We start from the raw sequence: 27,120 nt of genomic DNA, 5'->3' as shown, positions 1-27,120 counted from the left end.
ACTATGTTGCTGATGATGCACGCTCCCACGCGTTGTCAGCAACATCCTTTGTGGTTCGAGATGCTATATCGCCAGCGAGGGCCATGCTGATGAATGCAGCATGGTCCCCACTTCCCCCAGCCGTCGTTCGTCGCAGCCGACATCGGCAAGTGTGTATGCATTTGCCGATGCCAGGTCCTGTCGCTGATGACGTTGCATCGTTTGTGATTTCGTCCTAGTGTGTACATAGCCTAACAGCCTAACCAGCTGTCAAAATACCAAGGCCTGGATCCCAAAACAGCTAAGAAGAATGGCGCCTGTAATACTGACACCCAGAATCCAGGTCATTCCACTCCCGGCGCGCAGGACCGAAAAGCTGCGCAATGGAGGTGATCTCTTTGTTTTAAGGTTGTGGAGGAAGAATTAGGGTTAGGCTGCGGGAATGGGGGGGATTAGGTTCAGGCTGCGGGGAGGGGGGGGGGTTAGGGGGGCATTGGGGGAAGGTAAGTATACTTACCTTCCCCCTGTCGGGGATTTTCATTGTTGGGATACCGCGGTTGGTACTCTGACTACCGCCATCCCAACCAAAATTGTAAAAAATATTGTAATTGATGTTTCAAGTATATAGCACAAGGCAGCAGAATTCTAGGACTAAAGAGCAGCTGATGTGGTTACGTATGCAAATCTTGGACTTAATAAAGGGGGAAAAAGAGTAATGGAATTGTTATAACTATAACAGGATGAAAATAAGTTTTATAGTATAATGTGTAAACAAGAAACCAGAGTAGGAAAGACTACAGCAGAAAAACAGATTGCAAAAATGTCTAGCCTAATCCCAAAAGATTTAAATTTACCATATTGAGCAACCGTATGATAAAGTATGAATTGTAGTAAATAAAGAGGAAGCTGTTTATTTTTTTATTTTGTTCTTTATTTTTTCTTTTCACTTCAGTTAAAGGTGATAGCACGACCAGCAAAAGAGCACAAATCTTTACCTGGATGCACATTTTAACTCACCCGTTACAATGCAGACTGGTTTGCCAAGGAGCAAAATTTCACTTTATACTTGTATTTACTCATAAATCTACTAACACAGAGGGATGTGCAACTATTCCTAAACAAAACTATGGGGTAGATTTACTAAAGCTTTTAAAAATGAAAAGCAGAGCTGTTATATAGCAACCAGATTTACAGTATGTTGTCAGTTCTCTACTACATTCTAGAAAATGATAGACAGAATCTGATTGGTTGCTATGGACAATGCCTCCACTTGTCCATTAAGCAGTTAGAGTAAATCTACCCCTATTATAGATCAAGCAACAGCCCAAAATGGCATTCACCCATGTGGATAATAAAGGACTTAAGTCCAGAAATTGGTCAACAACTTTTTTTTTCCACATCTTTTTTTTAATTTGAGGCATTGTAAATCAATTGCACAACAGTATTTAAGAAACATTGGAATTTCATGTCATCCTTTGTTCATCAAAGTACTGTACAATAAACAACATTACAACAGAAGTATGATGACTAATGTATGATCCATCTCAACAACTATTTCTTATATTAGAGGAATCTAAATAAACCAGTGGTGGTAGAAAGCAGATGTGGTTAGGGTTGGCCATCGATGGTTTGACGGCCATGATGAGTGTTCACCAATGGTGAACATCGGTAGAGCACCCTGGGCAGTTACGGATGGCTGCAATTAGGGATCAACTATGCACATACACAGAGAACGACTATCAATGACGCAACCGCCATCATTTCTAGCAGATGGTAGGTAGAAATCTAGCATTGATGCAACAGCTGTCAATGATCATCCCTAGACGTAGTGTGAAGGGATCAAAATCACAAGCAGGAAATGACAGAGGACTCACTTCCTCTGTGGGTATAATCTAAAAAAGATGCTGATGGATGAGATTCTGAAATATATTGTAGACAATAAGTTGATTCCACAATGTCAGCTTGATTTTATTAAAGACTGGCCAAGATTAACAAATAAGATTTGGTTTTAGGATGTGGGGAATGATCAATTTCAAATGCAACCTTTGCAAAAGCATTCCACAAAGCAGGATGTACACGGGTAGAGATCTGGTTCAAAAATTGAAGTAAGATTACGTTGTTTGTCCTGCATCTGAACGACACTAAATAGTGTTGCAATGTCAGCACTGACTTGTGAATGCCTCTCAGATGCAGCACAAATGATCTGTGTTCTAGACCCCGTGAAATCAGGGTTTTAACCAATTTTTGTCCAGAAGTCAATCACTTGATGTTGTTTACAAGCATTTGCAACCCACATTTCTCATGATGCAGGCAGCCAACCTATGAAATGCGTTAAAGGGACTATACATCTTGCTGTAATTAGTCCATTCATATGGGAGCTATGTGATCACTCTCATGTTTTTATTGTGCATTGAATAGATTAACAGGTTTTTTTTCTGCAAAATTCTGTAGAAGTACTTCATTACACAAAGAGAAGATTATTACTTTATCCACGTATCCCTTTCATATAGTACACCTGCACCCAAGAGAGTTACCTTATTTCAGTACAATTATATAGAAAGGTTAGAAAAACGAATTTTGTTTCATTTTGACAGAAACCCACCATATGTAACTTAATCAATATGTAATATTAATAATAATAATAATAATAATAATAAATTAATTTTTATTGAACAAGTCATATATTGTCAACAGCCCACAGTATCAATCAATAGCATCAGTGGTTGCTCATCAGATCTTAACATATCAGACCTACAGTTCACATTATAATATAATACTATAACATTACATAGTGCAGTATTTTAAAGGTAGAAGCTTGATCCAGATTAGTTCACACTAACAGCTATAGGGGCTGTTTTATCATCTTACACTGAATAGTAATAATTTGTGGATGGGGAGGAGGGGGGGGGGGGGGGGGACATACTGAACCAAGAACCATATAGAGGAAAAGGGGTAATTTGCATACTAAGGGGAACTTTAATATTAGGGTGATTAAGCTGCGGAATTCCTCATCACATGACAAACAGAATAAACAATGGATTTATAGCTATACTTATAGGATATTATGAAGGTAAGGGATCAGGTAATTCATTTTATTGCAATCTGTGGGGTCTAAAAAGAATTCCCCCTACCCCACACTTTGAGGCTATATTAGCAACTGTCATAGAGGGTGGGGGTGGCCGGGGGGAAGTCGTTTCTTGATAAGTGTAGTAAGAATTTATGAAGGGTTGAATTCAATAGGCCTGTGTCTTTTTTCTTTTTTATTCAATTCACACAGGTAAAATGCACCATATGCCGCTTCATTAAAACAGTACTTGAGAAGTACTTCACAAACGTTGGGGGTATTTATAACACAAAGGTTGGGAAATCCTGTTCTGTCATTGTAGACTCTGTACGCAAATAATAATAATTTAACCGTTATGTGTATTGTTGGTATTGTACAACGCAGTGAGTTTAACGTAGGTTTAGGATTATGATAATCTTAATGATCAAATGAGTGCAAAATATAACCATGTCCACATATACTGTACGTTTCGCAGAACGGTTGTGTGAAGCGAATAAAGGAGAAAGAGGCACTAACACATAAGGTTTTATTACCTCTCGCAGTGGTACGTACCTAATCAAATACTTGAAATACAGCTAGACTTAAACAGATTCTTTAGTACAGCCCATGGAAAAGTCTAAAGAAATAAAAAAGAACCTGAAGTAGTAAATTAAAGGCTTCATCATTAAGAATTGTGAGAAATGTTGCTTTCAGCTCTTAAGGACTTAAGAGGCAGATGAAGGCAGCTATTAGGTCTCTGACAAAGCAATTACAGACTAGACACATATGCTGTGGCTGACCTGACATTTGCTTCTGGATAGTTGTCATAGCAGCAGCAGCCTGTTCAGAACAGTTTGATGAAAGTGTTCATATGACCCACTAAATGAACACACTAACTTAATGCAACATATGTTAATAAGGTGCATGCATGCTGCCAAGTTATGTAGGCATATTCAGGATTTTTTTGTACAGTACATTTTTTTTTTTTAAATACTGTAAATGAATTATGCTACGTTAATGATTTACCCCTGGCCAGTTTGGAGTATCATTCATTCTTGTCGGTTACCTGGTAACAAGGGAATGCTGCCAGAGAACACTTATTCAAACACGATTTTGTTAACAAGCAAGAGGTTATACAGTTAAAGCCCCATGAGCATTGGCGCCCAGAGAGGAATTAATTACATGAAACATAAAATGAAGAATAATTGTAAATCAATCATCTGTTTAGATATTTATAATTAGTAGGTTAGGTGGCACATGTATTACTTCATGTTGATTGTAGACGGAGTCACTGTGCTCTAGCAAATATTTCTGATAGCTGTTATATCACAGACACAGGAGTGCAGTGATATAACTGCGTGTCTTGTTTTCCAGGGAGCATGGTTACGCAGTCCGATTGTTATGATGTCCACATGGGTAAAACTTCAACATCTAACATGTCGGCATCTGCAAGATGTCAACATGGAGAAAATGTTGATATTAGGTTTCAGTCGGCTTACCATACTATCCCTTTGAGCCAGGACAGTCATGAGCTACACAGGTTCTATGGTGGGCTTCATTCATGCCTATGTTTCAGCTGGTTTTAATCAGCCATAGAACCTGTGTAATTCATAAGTGTCCTGGTTCAAAGGGATAGTATGGTAAGCCTAGGTGTAAGCAGTATCATTCTGGGACAGATATATGGGGGATTTGTATTGATGGGACAGGTGTTTTTATACTTGCGGTTGGAGTTACAAGTGGTTTTTAACAAATTTTTAAAGGTGGTTTATAATGATACAAAAATTGACGTACGGGCATTATTCTAGAGCATTTCATTTACTGAAAAACACTTACTGTACTATCATTTTTTTTAGTGTGATTAAAAAATGTAAAAATTAGCCATTTGCCACTTTTTACCCTAATTACTTTGCTTTTGGCCACTAATACACTGCGCAACCACTTTTTATAATTAAATTGTGCAGTTGTGACAGATATTACACAGATTTTTCCATGGCTAACTGAATATGCCCCCGAGTGTATAATGCTTTAGGGATCTATTCAATTGATGTCAGATCCTTTCCGACAGAAAGGATCCGACATTTCAGTATTCAATTTGCGGCCAAATCCAACAGGTTTTGGCCGTTCCCAACAATGCCAATCAGACTTTTTTTTAAAGTCGAATTGACATTGTCTGAAACGGGGTTAAAACCTGTCGGATTTGGCCACTAATCGGACAAAACACGTGGATCCGCGGCTAATCCGCCATTAAACGTGTTTTCCGAGAAGTTGGAATTTCTGACTTGTCGGAAAAATGGCAGTTTAATTGAATAGGTTGAATCTGGATTCGACCTTAAATTGTCAGAAACTGCCGTTTTACCAACAAGTCAGGAATTCAGACTTGAATTAAATAGACCCCCCTCTTCTGCATTTCAGATACATTTCTTATAATCTCTTCTCATTTTCTGAGATTTCTATATTTATTTTTTGTAACAAAAATATTTACAATGCTAAAGAATGTATTGTGTAATGCTGCTCAGGGAACATGAAATTATGCCATTCTCGTACAGTGCATCCGGAAAGTATTCACAGCGTATCACTTTTTCCACATTTTGTTATGTTACAGCCTCAAAATTTAGGTGCATCCTGTTTCCACTGATCATCCTTGAGATGTTCCTATAGCTGTGGTAAATTCCGTTGATTTGACATAATTTGGAAAGGCACACACCTGTCTATATAAGGCCCCACACTTGACAGTGCATGTCTGAGCATAGGCGTGCGCAGGACATTTTATTAGGGGGTGCACGATTAGAAGGACGTGTTTAGCACCGCCTATTGGGCATGTCTAACACCACTTATCAGGCTTGTCTACCACCACATATTGAAACTCAATGCAAACTAAATAATATAGAGAATTGATGCACAGATAGATAGATATATATAGATAGATCGATAGCTAGATAGATAAAATCTGTTTAATATATGTTCAATTTGTATATTGTATTACCATAGGTTATATCCTAATCTCTCGAAATATATTTTGATATTGAATTTGAACTTGTCCTCCTCCAAGAGGAACGCTGTATTCTGTGGCGTTGGCACATGATGAGGAGAGAGAGAGTGTGTGTGGGAGCATGAGCGGCCATGCACGCAGCATGACATCATCACGACACATCCCACAGGTTAGAGGAACTGGGAGTAGGATTACGTCAGTGATGCTGCACCATAAAAATGAATAACAGCCAGACTGAGCGGAGGTGGTGGCGGACGCAATGGGCGGGAGGACAGAAATGAGCACACTCGTCGATCACTGATACTGCAGCAGCAGGTGTGTGTGAGGGGGTTACAGACATTAGGGGGTGCCTGTGCGCACCAGGCACCCCCCCTGCGCACGCCTATGTGTCTGAGCACAAATCAAGCATGAAGTCAAAGGAATTGTCTGTAGACCTCCGAGACAGGATTGTCTCGAGGCACAAATCTAGGGAAGGGTACAGAAAAATATCTGCTGCTTTGAAGATCCCAATGAGCACTGTGACCTCCATCATCCATAAATTGAAGAAGTTCGGAACAACCAGGGCTCTTCCTAGAGCTGGCCATCTAAACTGAGCGATTGGAGGAGAATTGCCCTAGTCAGGGAGTTGACCAAGAACCCGATGGTCACTCTGTCAGAGCTACAGCATTCCTCTGTGGAGAGAGGAGAACCTTCCAAAAGGACAACTATATCTTCAGCAATCCACCATTCAGGCCTGTATGGTAGAGTGACCAGACGGAAACCACTCCTTAGTAAAAAGCACATGGCAGCCGACCTGGAGTTTGCCAAAATACATCTGAAGGACTCTCAGACCATGAGAAACAAAATTCTCTGGTCTTATGAGACAAAGATTGAACTCTTTGGCGTGAATGCCAGGCGTCATGTTTGGAGGAAACCAGGCACCGCTCATCACCAGGCCAATACTATCCCTACAATGAAGCATGGTGGTGGCAGCATCATGCTGTGGGGATGTTTTTCAGCGGCAGGAACTGGGAGACTAGTCAGGATAGAGGGAAAGATGAATGCAGCAATGTACAGAGACATCCTGGATGAAAACCTGCTTCAGAGCGCTCTTGACCTCAGACTGGGGCGACGGTTCATCTTTCAGCAGGACAACGACCTTAAGCACACAGCCAAGATTTCAAAGGAGTGGCTTCAGGACAACTCTGTGAATGTCCTTGAGTGGCCCAGCCAGAGCCCAGACTTGAATCTTATTGAACATCTCTGGAGAGATCTGAAAATGGCTGTGCACCGACGCTTCCCATCCAACCTGATGGAGCTTGAGAGGTGCTGCAAAGAGGATTGGGCGAAACTGTCCAAAGATAGGTGTGCCAATCTTGTGGCATCATATTCAAAAAGACTTGAGGCAGTAATTGCTGCCAAAGGTGCATCAACAAAGGCTGTGAATACTTATGTACACGTGATTTCTTAGTTTTATATTTTTAATAAATTTGCAAAAATCTTTAAAAAAAACTTTTAAAAACAGTTTTTTCACATTGTCATTATGGGATATTGTGTGTAGAATTTTGAGGAGATAAAATAATTTATTCAATTTTGTAATAAGGCTGTAACATAACAAAATGTGGAAAAAGTGAAGCGCTGTGAATACTTTCCGGATGCACTATAGGTCACAAATAGACACTATCTAACATGATGCCCGAATCAGGAGCAAAGGGTCTCATAAAACTAATAGAAAATGTTGGCAGCTGTGGTGTAACGATCCCTGGGCCTGACTCCCATCCCCTGAGATGTGCGCATATGCTGTGGCAGCTGTGACTCTGTGTGGACACATGCAAACGTCACAGCCACTGGTATTTGTATTGAGGCACCCACTGGTGTCGTCTCTGATCCGCCGCATACATACAAAGGCGCAACCATTGCATGCACATCGGTCAACCTTCTAAATAACCCTAGGGTACAATTGCTTGTCCCTGCCAGTAAGATGCCAGAGCCATTGTAGCTGCTCATGGAATCGCAGTCGTAAGCTGTGACACACCCACGGCATGCCTGCATTTCAGTCGCCATTCCCCTGTTACCTCCCACAAATTATTGTCACTCACTTTGCAAATAAATTCTCATTGCGACCGTCATCACAGGACCATTAAGGTACATGTGCAGGTTTTTCCAATACAAGTTCTGTTCTGCTTCGTATACAGTCTCAGTCTCACAATATACAAGTGTATATCACATTGATCAGCACCGTCTTCTGGTGTGTCGCATCGTTCTGCAACTAAGATGCCTTTCAGCTAAAAAAGATGCCCGACGCTAGCAGAGTTGCATGGGACCTGGCACCAGGAATCTCACCCTGCATGGTGTATTCAGGCTAGGGAGGGAATTCAATTGAAGGCAAAGGGTGCAATTTTGCTGTTGCCACAGCATTTAAATGCCAGCAGCGGCAGCCTGACTTGCACCCTTTGCCCGGCTAGTTCACACCCCAACTCGCTCAAAAGCACTCATCAAAGCGAACACTTTTGAGCGAGATCCCGCTGCCGTAAAATGTGGCTGATGCCACACTTATTTGACAGGGCAAATCCATTCGTCCTCAATTGAACTCCCCCCTAGATGTATGAGGACACATCTGTACTGACAACACATTTTTTTATTTCCCAGTTTATATAGTGTGTGGTTAGTTGGAGATATTGATCCACAATATGGAGAGTACGGTCTCACTTGGCCATTATTTACCCAATTTGGTCATTTAAAAAATAAAATAAAATAAATATATATACGTATATATATTATTTTACAGCACTAGAGACTGAAAAAAAATTTTGCCTACATTTTGGAATTTTGCACTACTTTTGTAGGTATAACTGTACCACCAAATACTATAAAGTTCACTGTGCTCTGAACCATGTTAAAGGAGAAAAAAAATAAAACGAAACTACAGATGTGTCCTCATACATCTTGCCTCAGTACACAACGCAGTGGGAGATACCTGGTGTGAGTGAGCTGACAGGTCTCGTGCAACTCCGTTAGCATTGAGGGTATTATTTTTTAAATGCGTCTTATTTGCTTTGCTATGAGAAATTGAATAGGACGCACAAGCAGACTCTGCTGATTAAAATTATATGTGGCATGCCTATATTTTGTGTGCGTCTGCGGCTATGTTACTAGGAAAACTCTAGCTTACGATTTGGTATGCAGATATAGCCACAGTTTTACACAGAATATAGGCATGCCACATATCATTTTAATCAGCATAAGCTGCTTGTGTGTCTTATTTGCACACCAATGCGAATAAGATGCATTTAATGGGAAAAGTTGCATGAAAGGACGCTCTGCGCTACCAAGTTACGCCATGGCATGGCGTGACTTGAAGGGCTATTTAATGTACCAGGGGGCTAGATGTAAGTGAGCACAGCTGTAGTACTTATGAACTCAAAAGGCAGAATAACAAGTACTGTACCTGAAGTTTAATGATAATTCGCTGCCATAAAAAGCGGAAGCATTGTGTTGATAAAAATAGGTCTATAGGTTGGTGGTGAAACGTGCACTTTGTTGTATACTGTACATATTCTAATTGCCCTCCATGTCCTTTGCATTTGTAAATTGATGCTTATCTTTGATTTTTGCCTCATCACTTTGCCGAAGTCTAGATATTTATAAACCATGCCATTTATTTTTCCCAATCTATCACGTTTTAATGCCTACAATATGAAAAATTGCAAAGATGTACAGTATTTTCTCTCCCTTTCATGACAAACACACCCAATGGGGTATATGCAATTGCGGTCGAATTCCCGAAATTGTCGAATTTCGGGAATTTTTCGCCCCAAAAAAAAAAATCGTCAATGCAATTCAGTGCTTTCCGTCCAAAAAACAGACTTTCAAAATTCGACTTTTTGAAATTCGACTTTTGTCAAATTCGACTTTTCTGCAATGATACAAGTGCTGCAATTCGACCAAAGTGTATTCAATTGAAGTTTGGAAATTCGACAACAGTGCTTTTAGACAGTAAATTCGACATTTTCAATCCGCCACACTTTGGTGGGTGAAACTAATAAAAAAAAAAAAATATATGTTTTTTTGTGTGTTTTTTTTATTGATAATAGCATATCTATTTATATTAGAAGGGATTAGGTACTTGGTTTGTCTTTTTTTGAGGCACAAGTATTATTTATATATTTTTTAAAATAATTTTTATTTTATTTTATTTTATTTTTAGATGGAATGGTAAAATTCAGAAAAAAAATGGCGTGGGGTCCCCCCTCCAAAGCATAACCAGCCTCGGGCTCTTCGAGCTGGTCCTGGTTCTAAAAATGCGGGGGGAAAATTGACAGGGGATCCCCCGTATTTTTAAAACCAGCACCGGGCTCTGCGCCTGGTGCTGGTGCAAAAAATACGGGGGACAAAAAGAGTAGGGGTCCCCCGTATTTTTTACACCAGCAGCGGGCTCCACTAGCTGGACAGATAATGCCACAGCCGGGGGTCAATTTTATACAGTGCCTTGCGGCTGTGGCATTAAATATCCAACTAGTCACCCCTGGCCGGGGTACCCTGGGGGAGTGGGGACCCCTTCAATCAAGGGGTCCCCCCCCCAGCCACCCAAGGGCCAGGGGTGAAGCCCGAGGCTGTCCCCCCCATCCAAGGGCTGCGGATGGGAGGCTGATAGCCTTGAGTAAAATGACAGAATATTGTTTTTTCCAATAGTACTACAAGTCCCAGCAAGCCTCCCCCGCAAGCTGGTACTTGGAGAACCACAAGTACCAGCATGCGGAGGAAAACCGGGCCCGCTGGTACCTGTAGTATTACTGGGGGAAAAATACCCAAATAAAAACAGGAGACACACACCGTGACAAGTACAACTTTATTACACACTGCCGACACACACATACTTACCTATGTTGACACAAAGCAGTCGGTCCTCTTCTCCAAGTAGAATCCACGGGTACCTGAAAATTAAAGATAATTATACTCACCTGATCCATGGTCCAGAGATAAATCCACGTACTTGTCAAAAAAAGAAAACGAACACCCGACCAGCGAACTGAAAGGGGTCCCATGTTGACACATGGGACCCCTTTCCCCGAATGCAGAGAGACCCCCCCCCCGTGACTGCTGTCACTGAAAGGTCTCGTAAGCCAATCAGCGAGCGCAACGTCCTTGCACTCTGCTGATTGGCTCTGTGCGCGTCTGAGCTGTCAGCGCATCGCACAGCTGCCTCTATTATATTCAATGGTGGGAACTTTGCGGTTAGCGGTGGGGTCACCCGCCGGTCAGCGGCTGACCGCGGGTAACCCCACCGCTGACGGCAAAGTTCCCACCATTGAAAGTAATGGAGGCAGCTGTGCGCGCACAGCCAATCAGGTGAGCGCCACGGAGTAGCGCTTCCTGATTGGCTGAAGGGACCTCAGTGACAGGAGTCACGTGATGTCCCGGCATTCGGGGAAAGGGGTCTCATGTGTCAACATGGGACCCCTTTCAGTCCGGTGGTTCGGGTGTTCGTGTTTTTTTTTTTGCCAAGTACGAGGATTATCTCTGGACGTGGATTTATCTCTGGACACTGGCAGGTGAGTATAATTTTTTTCACAGGTACCCTCGGATCGTCGGAGACTGTGGCAGTCGGCGTGTCAACATAGGTAAGTATGTATGTGTGTCGGCAGTGTGTAATAAAGTTGTACTTGTCACGGTGTGTGTCTCCTGTTTTTATTTGGGTATTTTTTTTCCAGTAGTACTACAGGTACCAGCGGGCCCGTTTTTCTCCCGCATGCTGGTACTTGTGGTTCTCCAAGTACCAGCTTGCGGGGGAGGCTTGCTGGGACTTGTAGTACTATTGGAAAAAAACAATATTCTGTCATTTTACTCAAGGCTATCAGCCTCCCATCCGCAGCCCTTGGATGGGGGGGACAGCCTCGGGCTTCACCCCTGGCCCTTGGGTGGCTGGGGGGGGGGACCCCTTGATTGAAGGGGTCCCCACTCCCCCAGGGTACCCCGGCCAGGGGTGACTAGTTGGATATTTAATGCCACGGCCGCAAGGCACTGTATAAAAGTGACCCCCGGCTGTGGCATTATCTGTCCAGCTAGTGGAGCCCGATGCTGGTGTAAAAAATACGGGGACCCCTACTCTTTTTGTCCCCCGTATTTTTTGCACCAGCACCAGGCGCAGAGCCCGGTGCTGGTTTTAAAAATACGGGGGATCCCCTGTCAATTTTTTCCCCGCTTTTTTAGAACCAGGACCAGTTCGAAGAGCCCGAGGCTGGTTATGCTTTGGAGGGGGGACCCCACGCCATTTTTTCCCCGGTTTTCCCCGGTTTTTTAAATCGCGGCAAAATCCGGCAAATCGGACGTTTTTCGCCCGCGGGACTGTCGAATCCGTTTTTAATTGAATATGGTGAATTCCGGAAGCCACCTGCCGGAATTCACCTGTCGAATTGTGTCGAATTAAAAAACAGCGATAATTTGCCGCGATTCGCCGCTAATTGCATATACCCCACAATCTAAAGTCCTAAAAGTTATTTTACTCAGTTTATTATATTTTTTCATGGGAAATGACAACATAAAAGCAGTTGATTGACCATGCTCTCAAATGCTGCACAAATTGCCAACATACAGGATGCTGCGTTCCGCTGTATCCTTTGTACACTGCACATATTCCAAACATAGTTCTTTATCTTCAACAGACTAATACATTTTCTTTCACCCATTTATAAAACGATGACTGCTAAGTACTATAAACAGCTCTCCCCGTCTTCCTTCCAGAGTCTCTCTATGTAACTGACCTTGTCTATAGAAAATCTCAGCACTCAACAATATACATAGGTTCCTTCTCTAACGGAAGGGCGGGTGTGGAGTATACAGTGTCAGTCTTCTATCTAAGATTTGTCTGCAGCTCTTAACCTTGAGCCATATAAGTTTAAATAGTGCTGCACTTATTACATGAATGAAAGATTTTACCGGTAATTAAAATACTGGACTGTAATTCTAAGTCTGTATACATGAAAGACATTGGTGGATAACAAAAAGGAATGCGTCACGCTCCTTTCTCCGTGCTTACGCTGGGACTGATGCGGAGATGACCGTTTGTCCATTTGCAGAGCACATCTTGTGTTTTTACACCGTGCACTCAGCTGAGCATGTACAGGTCCAGGCGATGTTGTACGCTTTTCAGTTGCGTCTGCACTTGGCATCTGAAGGGACTTAACTGGGATGTAATAGGGCTTTCTCAAGTGGGCAGTACCCAGTGAGGGGGTGCTGACAGAATTGCGGACTATGCGTAGTTAGACTAGTTTCCAGTTGTATCTTTTGCAAAGTGCTATTGCTCGTTTCTAATGATGACTAGTAGCAACAAAGTGTTCACATAGCCAAATAATACGCCCACGTCAGTCACTGCACATGCTGTCATGAAGAGGGGGCTGGGCCACTGCTGGGACCAGGAAACTGAGCTCCAAATGCTTCCTAATGACATGCAAGGTGGCTTCTCGGCAGATCTGCAGGATGCTGTAAACCAATACAGTTGCCCCAGACCAGCCCCCTTGACCTTGTGCCCTGGGTGGCGGCACTTCTCAAACATCCCCAGATAGGGCAGGCATATTGCAAGTTATGTACAACAGTACATTCAGGTGAATATACACATTTCTTCCATGCACACAATTTGGGAAGAATATACGTCCAATTTCAGTCCAACTCAGGATGCTTGCCTCATGAATTGTGCAGTGTAGGGAAAAAGTGCTTCCCCCAAGGGTTTGGAAACAGAACATGCAATTTTCATATATCCTTAATACTGTTAATATACTGTACAGGGAGGGATTTTACTAACATTGTTCACTAAATCCACAGTATCCATATACAGCGAATCTCTTATTTGTCTGCAAATATTAGAACTCCCTTAATACATAAAGTAAAAACCTGTTATATGTAAAAATAAATGTTGCATTAATACGCTGATACATGTTGACACATTGTCTTGCAGGATGAACCAGCACTACCCGACAAACCATGCAAGCAAGAAACTGCACAGGTCACTTACTCCACGTCCGCTGTATCCAGCACACAAGAAGTGCTATACATCAATGGGAATGGGACTTACAGTTACCATAGTTACCGGGGGCTAGGAGGAGGCTTACTCAATCTCTCCGATACTTCTAACAGTGGTGAGTGTCACTGCATTTCCTCTTTCAGCTAGTTTAATTAAAGTCTACAATTAAAACACAATTGTCTATTATATTAATCTATCAGAATAAAACAATGTAGAACACATCATCGAGTTAATCCGAAACTTGTTTATATTGATTCATTTATTCAGATATAGATTTAGTAGAGATTGACAAAATGCAAGTTGCTTTATTCAGTAACTACTAAGTAAGTTCTTCATTCTATATATGGAGAGCTTATCAGAGTTGAACATATGTGAGAGAAGGATTTTATGATGGGGAGGCTCTACAGCCAGTATCACAGTGATGGACAAGGCACTACGCCTAGCTCCACCTAGAATGACTGATAACAGTGGCTAGAAGTAAAGGGTATGGCAACTATTGTCAATCTCACATGATATTTTTTCATATTTTAGTTTAGCTGTATCAGCCAATATTCAGGAAATGTATAGTTACACTAGTGACGTTTATGGAATATGATTTACAAAATGCACAATTCATTAAGAGGAAACACTTTGTTAAGTCTACTTTTATAAAGTTATATTTGTATGCGACCTCTGGGCTGTGGTATGTGGCATGGGAATGGTAGGTTCACTTACTTTCGACATCTTCAGTGCCTCCACCTAGGTCGTCTTTGGATGGTCTCGCAACCGGAGGTGGACGTGTGCTTCACCCTTCAGGCGTTGACCCGGTTGACCCCCTGCCTGCCTCACCTGCGACACCAAGTAACAATACAAATGGTAAGGGGGGAAAAATAAAATGGTGCATTAATTTGTATTATTAAAAGTGGGGTGGGAGTAAGGGAAATAGTTGCAGGGTAAACTTGGTGCTATAAGAGCAATAGATAAACAGGATTGGCTTAATAACTCTGCATGTGTAGACGTATACTGTATGTTGCAAATAACAAGTTGTAAACGTTGATGTAGTTCTGTTTCTCTAGTTGCGGCCAGGCCCTACCTGACACACAGTTACAGCTAGCAGTAACATGGCCAGCATGTGAATCCAGGCTTAGTTAACATCAAGTATCACTCCCACGGTCATTACAGCAACATTAAGACCGAGCTGGTGCACATATGTTCTACATCACTGTTGGCTGGGATGGACACTTCTTCACCCGCACTTCTTTCAGGCTTATATCATTGCTATGGTAGCAATCTCTACCACTCTGTATGCTGCAGACTTTGGGGTGTCTCATGAGGAGCAATCGTCTTATAACCAGGACCAGTGCTCAGAAACACTCTCCACTGTATGCTTCACTGTATCACTTGCAGTGACTGGGCTTTGTAGTGCTGCAGACAGTGCTCTCACATGCAGTCAAAAGAAGGGTTAGACGGCAGCCCCAATGGGTTTCTATTTGATCCATCCTTTCAATCAGTTTTTGCAAATCAGTGTAGTTTCCCCAACCACCAGTCACTAGCAAGTGCCCGGGACTGCCCAGTGACATGCCTGACATCCATTGGCATCATGGGTGTATTGGAAGCAGATGGTGTTACTAATACAGTATAAAAAGTTTAGATCCAAAGAGTCATTCCCCTAATAACAAGATACTAGTACCAACTGTTCCCTTTACATTAGTAGGTCAGCTTATATAAAAGTATATCTAATGACTCTTTAATGTAAGATTGCTTGCACTTATATCATGGCGACATTTTGATTGTGTGTATTTTGATATGTTCAAATTGTGGACATGCAGAATATAGACATGGTCACAATGTTGACATTGATAATATCTGTCTGTATTTTCCATGTTAATATTTTGATTGGGTCAAAATGTCATGTCTGTATTATGACTCATGTACAATATACAAGTGTTGCATATCAAATAAATCACCAAAGTCTCCTGGTGCTTCATATGCACATCTCATTACAACTAAGATACATTTTCATCAAAAGATGCTTGACGTTAGCAGAGTTGTACAGGACCTGGTGGCTCACTCACGCCAGACATCTCATGCTGCATGGTGTATTGATGTCAGATGTATGAGGACACATCTTTATAGCAGAGTTAGCTTCTCCAGCAGCTGAATGAGTACAGTGGCACCATATGTAGCTTATCCAGCAGCTGAATGAGTACAGTGGCACCATATGTAGCTTCTCCAGCAGCTGAATGAGTACAGTGCCACAATATGTAGTTTCTCCAGCAGCTGAATGAGTACAGTGCCACCATATGTAGCTTCTACAGCAGCTGAATGAGTACAGTGCACCATATATACCTTCGCCAGCAGCTGAATGAGTACAGTGCCACCATATGTAACTTCTCCAGCTGCTGAATGAGTACAGCGCCACCATATGTACCTTCTCCAGCAGCTGAATGAGTACAGTGCCACCATATGTAGCTTATCCAGCAGCTTAATGTGTACAGTGCCACCATATGTACCTTCTCCAGCAGCTGAATGAGTACAGCGCCACCATATGTAACTTCTCCAGCAGCTGAATGAGTACAGTGCCACCATATGTACCTTCTCCAGCAGCTGAATGAGTACAGTACCACCATATGTAACTTCTCCAGCAGCTGAATGAGTACAGTAGCACCATATGTAGTTTCTCCAGCAGCTGAATGAGTACAGTACCACCATATGTAGTTTCTCCAGCAGCTTAATGAGTACAGTGGCACCATATGTAGCTTATCCAGCAGCTTAATGAGTACAGTAGCACCATATGTAACTTCTCCAGCAGCTGAATAAATACAGTGCCACCATATGTACCTTCTCCAGCAGCTGAATGAGTACAGTGCCACCATATGTAGCTTCTCCAGCAGCTTAATGAGTACAGTGGCACCATATGTAGCTTCTCCAGCAGCTTAATGAGTACAGTGCCACCATATGTAGCTTCTCCAGCAGCTTAATGAGTACAGTGGCACCATATGTAGCTTCTCCAGCTGATGAATGAGTACAGTGCCACCATACGTAGCTTCTCCAGCAGCTGAATGAGTACAGTGCCACCATACGTAGCTTCCCCAGCAACTGAATGAGTACAGTGCCACCATATGTAGCTTCTCCAGCTGCTGAATAAATACAGTGCCACTATATGTAGCTTCTCCAGCAGCTGAATGAGTACAGTGGCACCATATGTAGCTACTCCAGCAGCTGAATGAGTACAGTAGCACCATATGTAGCTTCTCCAGCTGCTGGCTGAGTACAGTAGCACCATATGTAGCTTCTCCAGCAGCTGAATAAGTACAGTAGCACCATATGTAGCTTCTCCAGCAGCTGAATAAGTACAGTGCCACCATATGCAGCTTCTCCAGCTGCTGAATGAGTACAGTGGCACCATATGTAGCTTCTCCAGCTGCTGAATGAGTACAGTAGCACCATATGTAGCTTCTCCAGCAGCTGAATAAGTACAGTAGCACCATATGTAGCTTCTCCAGCAGCTGAATAAGTACAGTGCCACCATATGCAGCTTCTCCAGCAGCTGAATGCGTACAGTGCCACCATATGTAGCTTCTCCAGCAGCTGAATGAGTATAGTGCCACCATATGTAGCTTCTCCAGCAGCTGAATAAGTACTGTGCCACCATATGTAACTTCTACAGCTGCTGAATAAATACAGTGGCACCATATGTAACTTCTCCAGCTGCTGAATGCGTACAGTGCCACCATATGTAGCTTCTCCAGCAGCTGAATGAGTATAGTGCCACCATATATAGCTTCTCCAGCAGCTGAATGAGTATAGTGCCACCATATGTAGGTACTCCAGCAGCTGAATGAGTACAGCGGCACCATATGTAGCTTCTCCAGCAGCTGAATGCGTACAGTGCTACCATATGTAGCTTCTCCAGCAGCTGAATGAGTATAGTGCCAACATATGTAGCTTCTCCAGCAGCTGAATAAGTACTGTGCCACCATATGTAACTTCTACAGCTGCTGAATAAGTACAGTGCCACCATATGTAGCTTCTCCAGCAGCTGAATGTGTACAGTACCACCGTAGTTAGGTTCTCCAGCAGCTGAATGAGTATAGTGCCACCATATGTATGTACTCCAGCAGCTGAATGCGTACAGTGCCACCATATGTAGCTTCTCCAGCAGCTGAATGAATATAGTGCCACCATATTTAGCTATTCCAGCAGCTGAATGAGTACAGTAGCACCAAATGTAGCTTTTCCAGCAGCTGAATGAGTACAGTGCCACCATATGTAGCTTCTCCAGCAGCTGAATGAGTATAGTGCCACCATATGTAGCTTCTCCAGCAGCTGAATGAGTACAGTGCCACCATATGTAACTTCTACAGCTGCTGAATAAATACAGTGGCACCATATGTAACTTCTCCAGCTGCTGAATGCGTACAGTGCCACCATATGTAGCTTCTCCAGCAGCTGAATGAGTATAGTGCCACCATATATAGCTTCTCCAGCAGCTGAATGAGTATAGTGCCACCATATGTAGGTACTCCAGCAGCTGAATGAGTACAGCGGCACCATATGTAGCTTCTCCAGCAGCTGAATGCGTACAGTGCTACCATATGTAGCTTCTCCAGCAGCTGAATGAGTATAGTGCCAACATATGTAGCTTCTCCAGCAGCTGAATAAGTACTGTGCCACCATATGTAACTTCTACAGCTGCTGAATAAGTACAGTGCCACCATATGTAGCTTCTCCAGCAGCTGAATGTGTACAGTACCACCGTAGTTAGGTTCTCCAGCAGCTGAATGAGTATAGTGCCACCATATGTATGTACTCCAGCAGCTGAATGCGTACAGTGCCACCATATGTAGCTTCTCCAGCAGCTGAATGAATATAGTGCCACCATATTTAGCTATTCCAGCAGCTGAATGAGTACAGTAGCACCAAATGTAGCTTTTCCAGCAGCTGAATGAGTACAGTGCCACCATATGTAGCTTCTCCAGCAGCTGAATGAGTATAGTGCCACCATATGTAGCTTCTCCAGCAGCTGAATGAGTATAGTGCCACCATATGTAGGTACTCCAGCAGCTGAATGAGTACAGCGGCACCATATGTAGCTTCTCCAGCAGCTGATTGAGTACATTGGCACCATATGTAGCTTCTCCAGCACATGAATGAGTATAGTGCCACCATATGTAGCTACTCCAGCAGCTGAATGAGTACAGTGGCACCATATGTAGCTTCTCCATCAGCTGAATGAGTACAGTGCCACCATATGTAGCTTCTCCAGCAGCTGAATAAGTACTGTGCCACCATATGTAACTTATACAGCTGCTGAATAAGTACAATGGCACCATATGTAACTTCTCCAGCAGCTGAATGAGTACAGTGCCACCATATGTAGCTTCTCCAGCAGCTGAATGCGTACAGTACCACCGTATGTAGCTTCTCCAGCAGCTGAATGAGTACAGTGCCACCATATGTAGCTTCTCCAGCAGCTGAATGAGTATAGTGCCACCATATGTAGCTACTCCAGCAGCTGAATGCGTACAATGCCACCATATGCAGCTTCTCCAGCTGCTGAATGAGTATAGTAGCACCATATGTAGCTTCTCCAGCAGCTGAATGCGTACAGTGCCACCATATGTAGCTTCTCCAGCAGCTGAATGAATATAGTGCCACCATATTTAGCTATTCCAGCAGCTGAATGAGTACAGTAGCACCAAATGTAGCTTTTCCAGCAGCTGAATGAGTACACTGCCACCATATGTAGCTTCTCCAGCAGCTGAATGAGTACAGTGCCACCATATGTAGCTTCTCCAGCACATGAATGAGTATAGTGCCACCATATGTAGCTACTCCAGCAGCTGAATGAATACAGTGGCACCATATATAGTTTCTCCAGCAGATGAATGAGTACAGTGGCATATGCCAACCACAGGTGACATGAGTTATACAAAGAGATACATGTGAGTGCTCAGTACGGTAAGTTACGGTGCAGGGAGGTGGCGTAAGATCACTGGGTGAGGTAGGTGAGTTAGAGAGGCTGGAGAGGCGATAGGCAATTAAGCAGAAGTGTGATAATGAAAAGTTGCAGTTGTTCAGATGGGAATTGATATTGCATGAATTATGTTTGTTGCTTTTTCTGGTACACACATAGTTTTGCTTGCCCTGCATATTTCTAATTTATACATGCACCGTTATGTCTTTTCATTCAGACACCAATGTGACCCTTTAGTGCTAATAGTAAGGTCTAGCATACTATGATAATGTATAAGTAATGCGGATAAATTAGCATTACAAAGAGACTCATAATTCAGTCATATATGATATGTCATTGAATTTTAAGGAGCTCTCCCACATCCAGGGCTATAGAGTATGTAATAACAGGCGAATGATTTCTATGTAATGAGCTTTCCCTACGCCTTGCAGGGTGAGTTATGCCGCCATCACATCATCATGTACATGTCTCTTCTGACAATGAATCATCACCCTTTTCCTTTTAACTCAACACAAATTAATTTGTAGTAAGCAAGAATAATTACCATAATTGTATTCCGTTTTATAAACTGTATGATAGAGTTTGGATATATTATCTCACAGTGACAGTGAACCTGGCTCTAGTGTTGTGTCAGCAAAGCACATTGCTCCAGTGAGTCTATGTGGAGACTGGAGAGGATCATGAATGTGGATAGTCAGACTGACAGTACTCTGCAATCTGGCTGTGAGGGAAGATGCCCCTTTCCTGTTTTAATTGTTTGTTTTAAGTTTAGGAGGAGAATAGAAGTGAAGAGGTACATTGGCGGTTTTAGTGAATGTCAGGGCTGTCTTTACAGCATTGTAGGCTCTGGGCAAAGAAATTAACCTACCCTCCCATTCATGCGAATAAATAATAAAATAAAAAATGTCATAACTTACCCCTCCTGCGGTCCCACAGTGAATCGCTGTCAGCACTCTGATTGGTGGATAGCTTCAGTCTGGCTGCAGGCTGGGAGGCAGGTAGAGAGCGGCCGAGGAGCACTCACTACCTGCCTTCCAAGAAGCTCCGGAGGCATCATCCTAAAAGCAGATGCTCCCTGGCCCAGCCCGCACCTGCTTGAAAGCCCCTAGAATAGAGGCTGCCCAGTGTGCCTATACATTAAGATGGTTCTGGTAAATATTTTTCTCAGTGAAAGTTTATTTTAAAGTTTTTTATTTTTCTTCATCTGTTTTGAATAACAGGGCCCTGCTAGTACAGCTATTGTTGATGATATATGCATGCACTGGAAGACATTGAGGAAAGGCATGCTGGTGCTTGTCAGTGGCTGTCAGTATGCGCTGGAACAGGTAGTTCCACAATGGCTGAGTTTCAGTATAATTGAAACATCTTCAACATCTTCCAGCAACAAAGGCTTCAGGCCTTAGCTAAATCCTACAGAAATGAATGCAGTCAGGCAACCAGTCACCGGCTATCAGGGATCAGCTGCGTTTTTGCTACATTGAGCAGATTTATACAGCCTTTTTATATGAAATATGAGAACACATCAGGCAGGGACTGTACAGTTATCGTAACACAGGGCGATAACCCCTAGATCACATATCAGCAATATAATAAAGTACCGCCCTAGCTATAGATAAAATACAGGTAGCCCTCCCCTTTTCCTAGTGCACCCAACTAATGGACAGATCAGTTACATTACCCTGTACTAAAGCTTACCAGCAAATCAAACATCAGCTTCTATGGTTTAAATCACAGTAGACGGATTAAAGCTTACTGATGATTGGCTACTATAGTTTTAGTGCAGGTTTTTAACCTTTGACCAGTGTTAGTAAATAGCCTTCAGTATATATCAGCCTGTCCTCTGTGATAATGAAATCAATAAAATTGAAGCAGAAAAAAAAAAACCCTTTAATGACTTAGACCTCCTGGTACAGTAATACTGCTCATTCCTTACACGCTTCAGTCTTCCTGTAGTTGATAGCACATGAATGCCCTTTACATACATTAATATTCTCTATTATCTGCTCCTGAAAACCATTAACGTCTCATTGTCATCAGCTTCATTGATGTGACTAATGGGTACGGATGACTGTGCCTTGCAGTCCAATATACTGTATGATAGAGGCATTGCTGTGATACTGATGTGCATTAAATATGAGTTGTCTTTAACAGGGCCAACAGATCTGAGCATGAAGAGTCAGCTAGCAACTACTTCCACATCGTCCAGCAGCGCAAGTTCCAGACCTCAGCTAAATCTTACTGAAATTAACGCAGTCAGGCAACTAGTCGCCGGCTACCGGGAATCTGCAGCATTTTTGTTACGTTCAGCAGATGAACTAGAAAACCTGATCTTACAGCAGAACTGAGTCACACAACAACATCTTCCCTGGCCTGATTTAATCCCGGAGTTCCACTAATGACATGCCGACAGTGTAGATGCCAGAGTGGGCCTGTCCAGTCACGCACTGATGAGTAGAGGAGCTAATTACCATAATGCCACGCTGTTTTCAGTCCATGAAGTGATGTTAAGGTGCTGCCGGTGAACTTGAGACCTCTGACATTCTGCAGGTCTTTGATGTGTCCAGCTTTTTGTTCTCAGTGTGTCGGTTTAAATATTGCATATGTGGCTTGTAGATCATTAAGTCATGCAAAGCAGTGGAGCAAATGGGAGACACTAAGATGTTAAATTATTTCCAAGTGCAATATTAGTGGAATATTCTACTGACTCTGGAATTAAATCTACATGATACGGCAGGAGAAATTGCCAAACATACCCTCATGGTAGAATATTCAATGAAGGATTGCATATTTTTTAAATGATGTGATTTTTATATGGTCATCTTTTTTCATGCAGACATTTTAATTTATATGACAGTGAACTTTCCACATTCCCTACAATTGAGAAATTATTTTCAATTGCCATTTCCTACAGCCCTTTCAGTTTCCGATTGCTAGAAGAAAGTGCACAGCAGGTAACACGTCCGCTGAGGGGTAACAGGATCGAGGAATGTATACCTCCATGTCCAAATGAAGCCATTTTTCAAGTGATATTTTCTATATGTTAAACGTTGTTTTCATTTTAATGATTTTGTCAGTGTAGAGTAAAGGTCCAAGGCCTTTTGTGTTAGCTGCTGTTGTGGAGAGCATTAGAGAAAATGGTTGAGTATCTGGGTTTTGGTTTTAGATGAGACAAGGTCAAATAAATCATTTGTAAGGTACCATACCTGCTAAAGCCTTGAAGCTACATATCTAATATAAAAGGTACCTCAAAAGAAATTATTACATATTCAAGAAGATTGATACTCTTCCAGAAGAGGGACATGTGGGAAAGTCTCCTTAGATGTTGGTTCTAGAGAGCCTGGATTAGAGCGCATCATGTGACATGGCACTGCCTTACAATACAATTATACTAAAACCTCTATGATTGGGAGCAGGTTTTCTATACACAATGGAGAACAAGGCAGTGCCATCTTATAAACAACAGTTTGAGAAAAATAATGCAGCTTTAAATGTAATTGACAAACATTTAAATCTTCTCTATTACCCAAAGAGAATTGGAGCTTCACAAACCAGATGATAAAACTAGAATTCTGAATTTTATATATGTTTACAAATGTACTTTTTTTTTTTTTTTTTAAATTATTATTATTGTTGGTGAAATGTTAGTGTGAAGTATTCTGCAACAACATAGCATTGGCATATATGTAGCTGGATCCCCCTGGCAGTGATGCCAGGGTATCATAGGATTCTAGAGCATCAATTACATTACAAGTTCTCTGTATAACACAACCCAGGGAATGTATAGCTGTGTTCTTTCATCATCATTTTTGCTGCTGTAACGTGTGCAAGTCCTTTTCTCTGAGGTTGGATATTGCTGATATTTTAGAGGCTGCAAGTGACAATCGGATTATTTGCACTCTGGTGTGAATTTTTCATTTTACACAGATATATTTAGCAACCCATTGGGTGCAATAGACATCACCACTGAGTGCCCAACGGGTAAACACTTTTGCTACCGGAGGTGTTAGCAGTACAGTGCCATGCAGAACCGTGCACTGCTAACTGCTCTCCAATAAAAAGGGGGTAAATTATAACCTTCCATAAGACCAGAACGTGTACAAAAAAATCTGTAAATGAATACAAATTCCAGCCTCTCTAGTTCATTATTTGATGATGTGGACTACACATTACTAGTGTTTCTTTGTGCACTGAATCATCTTTTTCACTTTAGCAGTAGAAGGTACTTTATTCTTTGCACAGTATGATATTTGTTTAGTTGTTTAGCTTTTGTTAAATATCACGTCCCTTGTGCATTCCTGAATTTGCCTTATTTCATGTAAAAATGTAATTCAATTTTTGACAATGAGTTTAAGGCATCAGTGATGATATTTTGTACATAACATACCTGTTTTCTATAGACTGACTGTGATTGTGACTAGGTAATGTGCACTTTTTCTTGTAACTGTGGGCATTGCTATGCTTTTTTGAGTGTTTCTAGAATTATTGTTGCTTACTTACAAAAAAACTTTTGTGATACTGTTTGTGAAATATAATGTGAAAAACTATTGAATTATTAATATTTTTAATATATTGTACATTATTATTAAACAAGACAACTTTAAGTTGTGGAACCAGATCCACAGATTTCAGTGAAAAAAAAATCAAAGATTTGAGGGCTGACATTTCCTCTGTTTTGTTTGGATAAATAAATTGATTTATGTGTAAAACGTATTATTTTCTACTCTCTGTTTTTGGTAAGGGAACCCTAAAGTGATATACGCTAGGTGTAGCCAGTGAGACACTGCTCAGGCAGTGAATGGTACTGTAGTATTACCATAGCACAACAAGTGACCTGCAGCCTGTAGTAACTTCCTGTCTGGTAAAAACTGTAACCGTTCCCCCACTGTGACACACATTGAGTACATATTGACGATAACTATGTGCACTCCAATTTACACCCTCTTATCCTGCATTCAAATGGCCATCGCTTTTGAAGATGGTTCTTTCATAAGTAGACGGGTTACAATTTACTACTTGGAAAGTATCTCAGCAGTCCAATTTTTATCTCATAAACACACGGAGACAGTGCACCGTGTTTGTCTGAATTTGCAGATACGGGACTGCTTGGTAAATTTTAGACATGGAGATTTACCAGAAACAAAACACTGGAGTAAAAGAGAAGTTCAAAACACGGGTGTAATCACAAATACGATCAAATACACCATCAGCCAAACTCTGAAGGACTTTTCATCGAAAACATCAGAACATGGAAATTTACCAAGATTCGTGTTTGCAAACTCGGCCCGAAATAGAAGTTTCAAATGCACCACCTCACCAGCAGCATGTTTGCAAAATCACCCTTCATAATTTCATTACTTACAATAAAAAAAAATTCTCATTTAACCCCAAAAAACATTAAGTTTTATACTATAAGCCAATATTTCTCTAACGTCCTAGTGGATGCTGGGGACTCCGAAAGGACCATGGGGAATAGCGGCTCCGCAGGAGACTGGGCACAAAAGTAAAAAGCTTTAGGACTACCTGGTGTGCACTGGCTCCTCCCCCTATGACCCTCCTCCAAGCCTTAGTTAAGATTTTGTGCCCGAACGAGAAGGGTGCAATCTAGGTGGCTCTCCTGAGCTGCTTAGAGTAAAAGTTTAAATAGGTTTTTTTATTTTCAGTGAGACCTGCTGGCAACAGGCTCACTGCATCGAGGGACTAAGGGGAGAAGAAGCGAACTCACCTGCGTGCAGAGTGGATTGGGCTTCTTAGGCTACTGGACATTAGCTCCAGAGGGACGATCACAGGCCCAGCCATGGATGGGTCCCGGAGCCGCGCCGCCGTCCCCCTTACAGAGCCAGAAGACTGAAGAGGTCCGGAAAATCGGCGGCAGAAGACGTCCTGTCTTCACTAAGGTAGCGCACAGCACCGCAGCTGTGCGCCATTGCTCTCAGCACACTTCACACTCCGGTCACTGAGGGTGCAGGGCGCTGGGGGGGGGGGCGCCCTGAGACGCAATAAAAACACCTTTTTTGGCAAAAAATACATCACACATAGCTCCTGGGCTATATGGATGTATTTAACCCCTGCCTATTTTTACATAAAAAAGCGGGAGAAAGGCCGCCGAAAAAGGGGCGGAGCCTATCTCCTCAGCACACTGGCGCCATTTTTTCCTCACAGCTCCGTTGGAGGAAGGCTCCCTGACTCTCCCCTGCAGTCCTGCACTACAGAAACAGGGTAAAACAAGAGAGGGGGGGCACTAAATTGGCATATAAATATATACAGCAGCTATATTAGGGAAAAACACTTATATAAGGTTATCCCTGTATATATATAGCGCTCTGGTGTGTGCTGGCAAACTCTCCCTCTGTCTCCCCAAAGGGCTAGTGGGGTCCTGTCCTCTATCAGAGCATTCCCTGTGTGTGTGTCGGTACGTTGTGTCGACATGTATGAGGAGGAAAATGGTGTGGAGGCGGAGCAATTGCCTGTGTTAGTGATGTCACCCCCTAGGGAGTCGACACCTGACTGGATGGTCTTATGGAAAGAATTACGTGATAGTGTCAGCACTTTACAAAAGACTGTTGACGACATGAGACAGCCGGCAAATCAGTTAATACCTGTACAGGCGTCTCAAACACCGTCAGGGGCTCTAAAGCGCCCGTTACCTCAGGTCGATACAGACACAGACACGGACACGGACTCCAGTGTCGACGGTGAGGAAACAAACGTATTTTCCAGTAGGGCCACACGTTACATGATCACGGCAATGAAGGAGGTTTTGAACATTTCTGATACTACAAGTACCACAAAAAAGGGTATTATGTGGGGTGTGAAAAAACTACCCGTAGTTTTTCCCGAATCAGATGAATTAAATGAGGTGTGTGATGAAGCGTGGGTTTCCCCCGATAAAAAACTGCTAATTTCTAAAAAGTTATTGGCATTATACCCTTTCCCGCCAGAGGTTAGGGCGCGTTGGGAAACACCCCCTAGCGTAGATAAGGCGCTCACACGCTTATCAAAACAAGTGGCGTTACCGTCCCCTGATACGGCCGCCCTCAAGGAACCAGCTGATAGGAAGCTGGAAAATATCCTTAAAAGTATATACACACATACTGGTATTATACTGCGACCAGCAATCGCCTCAGCCTGGATGTGCAGTGCTGGGGTGGCTTGGT

At 42.4% G+C, this 27,120-nt stretch overlaps 1 protein-coding gene across 3 annotated transcripts in view; it reads left to right on the top strand.

Moving 5' to 3' along the window:
* Window positions 1–24,676, top strand: part of NOL4 (nucleolar protein 4) — a 595,206-nt gene extending 570,530 nt beyond the window's left edge. For all 3 annotated transcript variants that reach the window (XM_063923673.1, XM_063923672.1, XM_063923674.1), the window contains 3 exons: window positions 13,942–14,122; window positions 14,737–14,862; window positions 22,118–24,676. In XM_063923673.1, the coding sequence (XP_063779743.1) occupies window positions 13,942–14,122; window positions 14,737–14,862; window positions 22,118–22,311 (501 nt within the window). In that variant the 3' untranslated portion in view covers window positions 22,312–24,676. The remainder of the gene's footprint in view (window positions 1–13,941; window positions 14,123–14,736; window positions 14,863–22,117) is intronic.
* Window positions 24,677–27,120: the final 2,444 nt, after the last annotated feature.

The sequence above is a fragment of the Pseudophryne corroboree genome, chromosome 5 (assembly GCF_028390025.1).
Source record: "Pseudophryne corroboree isolate aPseCor3 chromosome 5, aPseCor3.hap2, whole genome shotgun sequence".
In the NCBI taxonomy this organism is placed as follows: Eukaryota; Metazoa; Chordata; class Amphibia; order Anura; family Myobatrachidae; genus Pseudophryne; species Pseudophryne corroboree.
This window is presented reverse-complemented; position numbering and strand designations above follow the sequence as displayed.